Raw genomic sequence first — 11,348 nt, 5'->3', positions numbered from 1 at the left:
GAAATTCACTGCTGAATTCCATGACAGTATACACAGAGGCTTGTAAATATATATATATATATATATATATATATACAAAATCTATCTTGTATATAATAATATACAAAATATTATATATATCATATATATCATATATAATATATATACAATATATATAATATATACAAAATCTTCAGAAAAGCTACAATGAAAATAATAATTCTACTTTATATCTCATATTTGTACCTAAGAGAAAATTTATACTTAATGGGGTTTCAAATGCTGATAGTTCTGGAATGAAGGCATATTCAGATTTGTATAATTATTTTTGCAAGGAAATGTGAACACTGGAATTTATATTGAGCTTTAACAATAAATCAAGCACTAGCATAAAAATAGTAAGCATGTTATAAAATGCATCAGTATTTACAAATATTTACGCAACAAAAAAGTGGTAAAGTTGTTAACAATTGTTTTTTTTTTAAAGCAATGTTTCCTAGAATAAAGGAAAGCTATAGACGTACACACTAATTAACCTGACTAAAACAGGAATAGTTCATCTGAAGCGCCAAAAGAAGAAAGGATAAGTTCATTGTTACAGTTTAAGAATGAGGATGCAATACCATCCTTTCAAGTACGAATGTTACCAATGTTAGGAGAAATGTGAGAAATAACAGGGTTGTAGAAATACTTGCAGTTGCTTAATCAATATTCACTGTGAATAGATCGTTAGATATTTCTTTCTCTGTGTTTCTATTTCCACAATTAAACTATCTACCCAAAGATAGTGAAATTCAGAATCTCTAAGTATCCATAGAACTAGAAAATAAATCAGGAAATAAAGATATCAAATGTGATTCAAGACTCAATAAATTATTTTATCTTTGAAGATACTTTAATTTTGCAGTTATTGATTAATTAAAAAACACAGTTGGTTTTAGCATTTCCTAGCTATAATAATGCATAGGAAACTCCATTCTAAATAAAGAAGTAATTAATGAAATAACAACACACCTTAACATTTTACATTGATAGCTTACAGTGTACAAGGTGCTTCCACATACATTATTTCATTTGAGTCTTACAACAAGCAGAAAAAACAATTAGGGGCAAATAAAAATGATTTTTTTTCAGGCTTACAATGAGTATTTTCAGGCCAATGGGCAGTCAATACAAGAACATACCATGAACAAGACAGCAATACCCATAAGCCACATATCATTTTTGGTAGGCTGACAGTTTGATATCAACTGGGTATTCAGCATCAGTGAATGAGGAAGGAATCAGGACAGACACAAGATTCTCGTGATAGTCAAAGAATCCTCAGAACACTGTCAGAGATAAGAAAGATGGCCCTATAATACATTGCTTTACAGAGACTGCTTCTAAACACAGCACCCCTTCAAAACAGCAGATAAAAAGAGAATCTTGTCATAACGACTGTAAGTTCGAAGGGACTTTATAAACTGCCTAATCTAATGCTTCCATAGTGCAGATAAGAGAACTGAGGCCAGGGCCATTCGAATAATTTTCTGGCCTGAAACTCACATGTCTTGATTTTCAGTCTAGGGTCCCTTCCTATAGATGTCAACTTTGTTTTCTGAGAAAAAGCACAATGTCTTCTGTTTCAAATAATAAAATTTGAGGCTAAACACTGATTTATGCCATTTTTTGTCTTCAAGTTTTTATCTTGTTCTTGGCTACACTGTGGCTGGATTTGCGAATTTCACGTACTTTAAAAATATTCTAATTAAGCATACTTCATTGGTCAAAAATAGAGTCCCTTGACATACTTGAGAGCTTGCTCTTGTCCTTTTAAATAGAGAGTAAAGTTGAATGGCTGAATAGCCTGGAAGTCATCTACCTGGGCAGATTCTACAGTTGGGCACTAGGAATTTCATAGAAAAAATAATTTCAGAATTTATAGAAATATTTTTGGTTACTGAAAATGAAATTGTAATAATCAAATTGTCATCCCTGTGATTTATTAAAATAATTTTACAATAATATACAACAAAGCTATCATAGAATTTGTAGCATACATATAGAATACAATGATCATCAGCATGTTCTTGAATCTAAACGAAATACAAAAACATTAAGATATTTTATACAAATGCTATTTTAAATTTATTGACATGATGATATATTTTGTTACATAAAACTTGCTACAGCAGAGTATTTCATGTTTCTTGCACATTATAAATATAGGTGAACCAACTGAAATCAGTATCAGCCTTTACATGAACATTATCATGCAGAAATACTTGGCAACCAAAAGACATAGATTCGTGAAGAGAGTATCTCAGACAGAATTTCTTAATGTCTTCAAAAGCTTTACAAGGGCATGGTACAGATGAAAAGTAGTGTCAGTGATGCACCTGCACCAGTGACGAAGCAAACAATGGTTATTTACATCAAGATCAATGTGAGTAACAATTTCTTTTATATGGTTGTAAACTGATCATAAAGATGAAAGCAGTTTATTTTAAACTGTTTTGGTGTGTTGTTTAAAGATAGGTCACTGAGACATACAGATCAAATCAAATAGGGAAAATGAAATGAAAGAAAAATTAGTTAAAAATGAATTAAGCCAAGGAATCTGAAAAAACACTGAACTAAATGTGCAAAAATGCTTGAAATTTCTGCATCACAGCAATGTTGTTAAGTCAGTTGGCAAAAAAGTATAAAAAATAACTCAAATACCAAAATTATATCTGTATGATCATTCATTCTGGTTACTGAGAGAAAAGAAGCTAGAAATGATGATTTATCTAAAAAATATTATCCCTCAAAAGTAAAACACAACTGTGGCAGTTTTATAAACTTTGTCTCCTTTCCTCAGTGATGAGGTATGGGATGAAAGCACAAGTTGCAACCTTGCCCCTACCGTGGGCCTATGCACACAGCACACCAGAATGATAAGCTAGTGACAGCTTCTTTTGTTCTTAAGTATTAAAAGACAAAGTAGAACAAAACCTCATTTAATCAAAAATACCTCCACACTATTTGCAAGAATCGAGTCATTTCTTTGACTTAGTAAGACCAATGTTCTTGCTTCTTTTCCTGTAAAAACTTTACGGTAAAGACCATTTGAAAAACTTTGAGTTTTGTTATTTCCATTTATCATATTCTGTTAAAATACTGGCTAAAACCCTCAAGAAAGAGGTAAGGTTGATACGCCTTCCAGCTCTTCTGTAATTCCTACAGAAATGCTGCTTCCAAGTGACAGAATCTGGGCTGGGAGCCCTAACATTGGAATTTGCTGTTGGAGAAGCCGCATTTGTCACACTGCACGGGGTTGGTCACTTCTTTAATTAAGGGGTGGGAGCAGGGAAGATAACATAAAAGGAAGCAAAGGGAAAAGGGACCCTCTGATCTATACAAATCCAAATTTCTGGGTACAGCTACTCTATATTAGTCTAGCTAAATTTATTGCCAGAATAGTGAATTTCAAGAAAATTAAAATGATTTCAATTTGTGCAAATGTCTTTGGGGGTAAGACATTATGTTCAAAAATTGTCACAAGTTTGGCAAAACCAAGTCTGAGCTACTCAAACTAAAAACAATGATCAGAAAGTTCATCTTCATGCCACTGACCAACAAAAACATTTGGCAGGAGCTACTAAAAGCAACAGTTGTCCTTCCCTTCAAAGATCACATAGTCATAACACTGCACACCTGAAACACCAGCAAGATAAAATGGAGCACTGCTTGGAGGAAAACTAATGAAAAAGAATAGTGGTTGTAGGAGGAGAGGAGAAAGACAAACCAATAGAAGCAGAAAGTGGTCTAGTACTGCGTCATGGCACACAGAATGCTGACTTAGCGGTGCCTTTTTACATAGGTGGATGCAGAGTGCACACACGGATGATGGCAATAAAGACCTCACTCAGTCGCTGGAATGAAGGAACTAGGTAACTGCTTCGACAAGGAGGGTCTCAGCTCCACCTTGTCTCTCACCAGAGTGCAAAGAGTGTGAGCTCTAATTTCAACTTGTTGGCCCTCTCTAAAATTCACAGAATTCTTTTGCACATTTTTCTGTTATAGAGACACGGATATCTTCTTCTTCATAATCGTCAAAGTTGCTGGTATCTCCAGAGCCTCTGAACTTTGGTATGAATGGAGCTTCAACCTACACAGTGGGATAGAGAGGAAAACAAGAAAACTAAGTTCCTGAGTGTTTCCATACACTATGGAAAACAAACCTCTACTCTTACTAACTGGATGGTGTCTTTGAATAGCATTAAATTCCTAAAATACAATGGGATATGACGCAACAGCAAACAGATTTGATACTGAACTCATCATTTTCATTTATGTGATGGTGAAGGACAAAGCAGTAAGAAATGTCTAGGATAGTATTGACACCAAGGTGTAGACTGCAAAGGTTACAGACAGCTAGTTTTTCCTTTATCAGTTTATGTTCAAAGACTTTATTTTTCTATCTCCCCTTTTATATTTCTTTCTTCTGAAGCTAACAGACATATCTTAGCCTTACTTTAAATCACATTACATTTTACATTTCTAAGTTTACTTTAATTATTTATCTATAAATGTGCAACTTCCTCAACAGTTGGAAAGGAAAGAATCTCTTTTGGAAATATGAAACTGTTAAAACCTAAATATTTTTCTTTTTAGATTATGAAAGCAAATTGTCTCTTAGAAAGGTGTGGTGTATTGAATATATCCAGGGAAAATATTTTAAAAGCTGCAAAAATAATGTCATAATTTACACAGTACTCACAGAATTTACAATTACACATATTTTTTCTCATTTCTTTCTCAATACCACATTATGAGGAAGGCAGAGTAGGCATTTTAATTCTTGTTTGATTGTAAAATCATAAAATAGTGTTACACAGTTGGCTAAAATCACATGACTGGGGGGGGCGGCTAATGCAAGTCTCAAACTTATGACTTTCCACTTGTGGCACAGAGTGCTATCTGTACCACTGGTCCCCAGATATTTCTGATTTGCATCTCTTTCTGTAACCATTTCTATAAAATGGTTCCTAGTTATAAATTAGCAATATTTGAAGTTATTTATTTACATACTATTTACACAAATGACTACATTAACATAAGATAAACACAAAACAAGGACATTTTAAGGTGAAAAATGAATTGGAATGAAAACTCAGATATTTTTATGTGCTTTCAGGACTGTTTTGTTCTAGAAGAATAAACTAAGCATATAGTTGCCTCATATCTAGCCATTGCAACCCTTTGGGATTGATCTTATGGGGTGACCATCTCTGAAGAATGATTATACACAGTTTGAGTCATCCATGTCCTTTTTCCCCTCGCTCCTTTTTAAGAATAACATTTTTTTCTGTTGGAGTCACTTGGCTGTTTCATGTTCATGAACACTGGGTCACAGAATCATTATGAAAATGATTCAAATTTATTTTTGCAGTGCTAAGCATAGTTGTATCTAAGATAATAACAAAACAAATAGTGAAATTAAAGTAATAAATTATTTTTATTTGTAAATTATCCAGGGTTCCTTGCATCTGTTTTGTTAATCAAGATTTGGCTGTTCTTAAAGTATCCAACTTCATCTACAATAAAACATATCAACCAGAAATCAAAGGGAACCTTGATAATCTGTGTAACCTTTCTCCTTAAACTATTCATCCATTTAAGGATGACTGAACAGATGCTTACAGAAGTTAAATTATTTGTTCAAGCTCATATTACTAATGCTTAGTTGACCTGGAACTGAGCCTTGGAGTTCATTTTCATTTTTTTAGTGCCTTTTGAGGAACAGTCTTCTTTTTCCCAATGCTCTCTCCATGAAAGTTAAGCAGACGATCTGAAAATTTTAATGAAAGACTATATTGTGCAGTGGCTTGGGGCTTCATTTTAGTGACCATATTAAGAAGACTGTACATTGGAAACATGGTCCCGGGAATAGGACCCTGAAGAACATAGGATGGAATACAGGCCTCACTCCATAGTTCCAAGGAAGGTTATGTATAAGTTCAGTAACCTTCTGAGTTGATTTTCTGATTAGTAAAATGAGTTAAATCATACCACTTATTTCAAAAATTTACCTTAAGGATTAAAATGAGATGTTTTTAAGGTACTACATTGTTGCTAACAAATCTGGGAAAATAAATTTTTAATGACAGGTGAAGTCTACTTTAAGTTACTGTGACCCTTGTTCTTGACTACATAGCACATCCATTTACGGTAACAATGTTAATAGCTTTATTTCATGAATGGTTGGAGAGTGATTCACTTCTGTAACAAACAGGCTTTACTGTACTCACATTATTCAGGTTTTGTTATATCTACTGGTTGTTGCACTTCAAAACTCTTATTGCTTTGGTTTTACAATCTTTCACAACAGTATTATTTATAAATATACAAAAACACTCAACTAGAACATTAACATTTTCTCCCCCTAATGTATTAAGTTGAAAATATCTCTACTGCATATAAGTTAAACATCAACTTTTAAAAAGTCTCACCTTCCTCTGGTAAATAGCAATCCAATCTGTTGTAGCAAACCACTTGTGAGTTTTTATATCACTCACACCATTCTTTAGATTTCCAAATCGCTTTGTCAAATCCACTTGCAGTAGGTTCCTTAGAAGATCCTTGAGATCTGAACTGAAGTGGGATGGGAATCGCACCTGTACAAACACAACAAATGGTAAGACACATATCCCCAAATTTGTGATGTTTCTATTCTGGTTTCATGTTTTTTAAGACACAGGACATTATATAAACAAAATGCCTACTGATGATGATCTTTAAATGTATTTAAGTAAAGTTGCTGTCCCCATATTAGTCTTAAAGAAAATAGTTATTTATACGAATGAACTAAACCTTTTAGCTATAAACTCCCTTTAAGAATATTGGGCAGTCTGTGGGTAAATATGCACATATACATAACTTTTCCAACAATACCATTATGTTCACTTATGTTCAAAAGAGAGCCCTTGTCTCAAAGATACACAAACTGAAACTTGTTCTACCCAAATGAGACAAACACATGTGAAAGAAATCAGTGTGTACATTTTGAAAAGAGATATACCACAAAGCAAGTTGGAAAATGTTTTTATAAGTCCAGACACATTGTCTTTCAAAGCACAGGGCACTATTTTTCACTTTTTATTATTTTTAAATTTGGAATGCAAATAAAGTGATGGTCTTGAATTAGTTATTATGGGGTAGTGTGTATGTATGTGTCTAATCTTTGTGATACAATTTCCAAACTGGGAGCGGTGGTAGGCTGGGATGGCAGCTATGAAAATTTTATGGGAATCATTTAAGATTATACACATAGTCTCCTGACCTCTATATCACATCCCTTTCTTGCCAAGAGATACTGATAGGTAACCTATGTGCTCACAGAGGCTCATGTTAATGAATCGGTCAAATTCTCAGAGTATATTGGAGGAGAAATAATGAATTATTGTGACAGTATACTTTCTATGATTATTCCGAAATGTTATTTCCTTGTTGACTGAATTTCTAAAGAGTCATATTGACTCATCAAACTAGAATTAGCAACAAGATTTTGACAAAATTATATCTTGCATGTAAAGCCTTTATATTTAGCATATCAAGCCTGGAGAAACCAATGACTTCTATGATGGGAAGAGTGGCTCATTTTTTCTTCAGACTACATCAAGAGGAGTACTATTATTATCAATCACATCTACTGAAAGTGATATCAGAATTTTGGACATTGGTGCTAGAGAGAATTTAATTGAGTCTAAGGTTTCATATTAAAAAAAATTGAACTCTAGTGAGGCAACCAATTAAGTCAGTGAAATCACTGGGAAAATAACTTAATTCTTCTCACTTTCATAAATATGATCTTTTTGCCGGCCCAGAATAGGACAAAATGTTAAGGTAGTTATATTATGTCAGATAAAGAAACAGGGAAGTCTAAACTTATTGAACCATTAACTATGAGTCAGAAGATTCTTGGAAATTTGGAATATGGAAGAGGTGTCTATACAGTATGAAATAGGTACACAGGCAACATAAACATTTTCGAGTATTTTTTCGGTGGTGTTTTCTTCTTAATATTATTTCTTTGTTATAATTCTCAGTCCACCAAATGTTAGAGGCCACAAAACTCCTGAGATTTCTCATGGTACACATCCTCACTGAGAACACTCTCCTAACATGTGGTTTCAATCAGAATTTCTTACTGTCATTAGGAAAAACACAGGTGTTTGGCATCCACAGAAAACCAAATGAACCAGTATCTCCAGAGTGGGACACCAAAATGGAGTCTACTTCCTGAAAGTTTCATGAAGGTACACACCACACCTAAACTGCGATATCTCCCATGTAGAACTCTGGCATATTCTGTGTTCTTAATAACTTCTTTTTTTAAAAAAGCATGAATTCCAATCATACAGATATTGACTGAACATATCCATGTGCTAAGCATAATAAACAAAACAAGACAAAGATTCCTACTCTTGTGGGATTTACATTATAGCAAAGAAGACAGATGACAAAACATAACTTAGCAACTGGAGAGATTATTTGAAAAATCATCTTATTTTTTCTCAGAAAATACAGCACTGTAATATCTTCAAGTATTAATCTGAGGAAAACTGGGAATCACCAAAGGTTTTGAAGGGACTAAAAGGATCTGACTGAAGACTACTGAGTGAGGTGGCAGTGATGGTAAGAACCACTGAATCTGTATTCATTCTAAAGACAGCGCCACAAACATTTCTTTATGGGAGGAGAAATCCCAGTTGTTTTGGTCTGATCAAGGAGTTACCATCAACTGGGATAGTGAAGGTTGTAAATGGGACAGATTTTTTTGGGGGGGACAAAGGCAATTGCCTGTTTTTCAAGCTAACTTTGAGATATTTATGAGACACTGGAGTGGAGATCTTGAGTATGAAACTGTATACAAGAGTGTGTAATTCAGTAACCAGATAGGAACTAGAAAAATGAATTTGGGAATAGTCAGTTGACATTCAAGGTCATGAGGTTGGAAGAGTCAGTCATGGAGGAAGTACAAAGAAGAATAAATAGAAGGGAAGATCAGCCATGGAGGAATAAAACCAAGATTGTGAAGAGTCACTGAAGCAAGGGAAGAAATAATAAATGAAGAAACTGAACTCAACCCTATTTCCTGCTTTGTCATAAACTACTCCTTGCCTTTGGACAATTCTGTGATTTAATTCCATATACAATGAAGGAGTTAGATAAAATATTCTTGCCACCTAGAAACTTCCACCAATTTCTTGTTTAAGATTCATTTTATTTGAAAAGCAGAATAGCAGACAGGAAGGGAAGGATATAAGGAGAAAGAGAAAGAAACAGAGAGAATGAATCTTCCATCCACTGTTCATGTCTCAAATGTTCTGGGGCTTAGGCTAAATCCAGGAGCCTGAAATCCCATTTGGGTTTCCCACATAGGAGTAACGGCCCAAGTAGTCGGGCCCATCTTCTCCTGCCCTCCCAGTCACAGCAGCAAAAATGGAGTGAGAAGCGGTCAGTATGTGTGGGGATGTCTGGATTCCAAGTGGCATCACTGTAATACTGAATGCTATTATCACAAACGGCAACTTAAACCATGGTACCACAGTACTGTCATCTCCAAGTATTTCTTTTTTTAAAATTTATTTATTTTTTATTAATTATATTGCATTATGTGGCACATTTTTATATGCACTGGGATTTCTTCAGTTGAAAAAATTCTTGGCTGTTAATCCAAATTCCAGTTACATAAATATGCTGTGCTATAGGGCAAACCCTTTCACCTCCCCCAGTTTCCTAGTCTATAAAATTATGATAGTATTTTTAATCTGGCAGATGTGAAAAAAATTATGTTACATTTAGGATACTGCTTTGGACTATGCCCAATATCTTGTATACTCTAATTCAATACATTTTTCATTTTTAACATTCCTATTTTAATACCTTTTTAATGATCTGAAGCTGAATTCCTGAATCAAAGAATGAACTCGGGACAGAGTAAGTCTGTATCTACCATTGTGTTCCAGAATTCCTATAGTCTGTTTTACAAGTCCTTAGAGGGTCCAGCGTGCTGGTCAAGTAGCTAAATCCTAGCCTTGCCAACTGCCAGGATCCCATTTGGGTGCTGGTTTGTGTTCTGGCTGCTCCTCTTCCCATCCAGCTCCTTGACTGCTTTCCTAGGCAACAAGCAAAGAGCTGGATGGAAAGTGGTGCTGTCGGGATACAAGCCTCCACCCATATAGGAACCTGGTGCATATAAGGGAAGGACTTCAGTTACTAGGCTACTGTGCTGGGCCATAATATCTTTTTATTTTGTTTTTTAAAAGATTTATTTATTTGAAAGGCAGGGTTACAGAGAGAGAAAGGGATTTTTCATTTGCTTGTTGGCTCTTCAGTTGGTTATAACAGCTAGGACTTGGGCCAGGTTGAACACAGGAGCTAGGAACTTATTTGGAGTCTTCCATGTGAGTAGTAGGGGCCCAAATAATCTTATGCTGTTTTTCTCAGGTCTATCAGGAACCTGGTTTGGAACCTGGGCAGCTAGGACTTGAACTGGTGCTTTTATGTGATACTGGTGATGCAGATAGCAGCATAATCCTCTATGCCACATCTCTGGCCTCTACTTTCATCTTTTTTTAATCCTCAGTCTCACAGAGTCAGAGGGAAAATGCGTGACTTATCATTTTGTTTCATAAGAACAGCATTGTGAATATAGCTGATATGTGAAACCACTTCATCAAAATACATTATGTAATGTGTTAAACAAACAATGCAACTCACTCTAAATTGAGCCAGCTCAACAGAATATTTGTTCTGCTTTCAGCACCAATTATAAGATCTTGTTCTTTTCAGATTTGTGGAATGACTACTTTCTAAAAATTTAAGAGGAAGCTATACCAAAAAAGCAAGTCATTCATATTCTTATGATCATCATAGTGGATAAATTTACTAGCTGGCTGACTTTTTTTTTCTTTTAGAAACAAAATGAGACCAAATCAATTGGTCTAAACTTACCTTAATCAAATAAATTACAGGGTTAAAGTCTGACTAAAAGAAGGGAAAAATCTTACTGCTATTCTGTAATTATCGGCCAGGATAAGGATAACTAACAACATTGCCTCTTAGGCACTTGGATACAATTTATAAATCAAAAATGACTCAAAGTGTTTGCCACAGAAAATAAGCAAAAATCCATTAACTTCTGGCCATAAGCATGTTGGAATACGTTTTAGACACTGTTCCTTGGGAGTGGGTGTTTACCCTAGCAGTCAGATGCCTGTGGCTGACACTGGAGTCCCTGTGCTTGGTTTCTCGTTCCAGCTTCTTACCAAAGCTGGGGAGGCAGCAGTGCTAGTTCAGGTAACTGGGTGCCTGCCCCTCAAGTGGGAGACCTGCAA

At 34.8% G+C, this 11,348-nt stretch overlaps 1 protein-coding gene across 2 annotated transcripts in view; it reads right to left on the bottom strand.

Annotated features, from left to right (window-relative positions):
- Positions 1 to 852: 852 nt before the first annotated feature.
- The window catches only part of PRKACB (protein kinase cAMP-activated catalytic subunit beta), a 122,545-nt gene continuing 112,049 nt past the window's right edge, over positions 853 to 11,348 (bottom strand). For both annotated transcript variants that reach the window (XM_004582096.3, XM_004582095.2), the window contains exons 9-10: positions 6,459 to 6,623; positions 853 to 4,114 (exon numbers count right to left, since the gene is read on the bottom strand). In XM_004582096.3, coding sequence (XP_004582153.1) covers positions 3,989 to 4,114; positions 6,459 to 6,623 — 291 coding nt within the window. In that variant the 3' untranslated portion in view covers positions 853 to 3,988. The remainder of the gene's footprint in view (positions 4,115 to 6,458; positions 6,624 to 11,348) is intronic.

Source organism: Ochotona princeps, chromosome 2, assembly GCF_030435755.1.
Source record: "Ochotona princeps isolate mOchPri1 chromosome 2, mOchPri1.hap1, whole genome shotgun sequence".
In the NCBI taxonomy this organism is placed as follows: domain Eukaryota; kingdom Metazoa; phylum Chordata; class Mammalia; order Lagomorpha; family Ochotonidae; genus Ochotona; species Ochotona princeps.
This window is presented reverse-complemented; position numbering and strand designations above follow the sequence as displayed.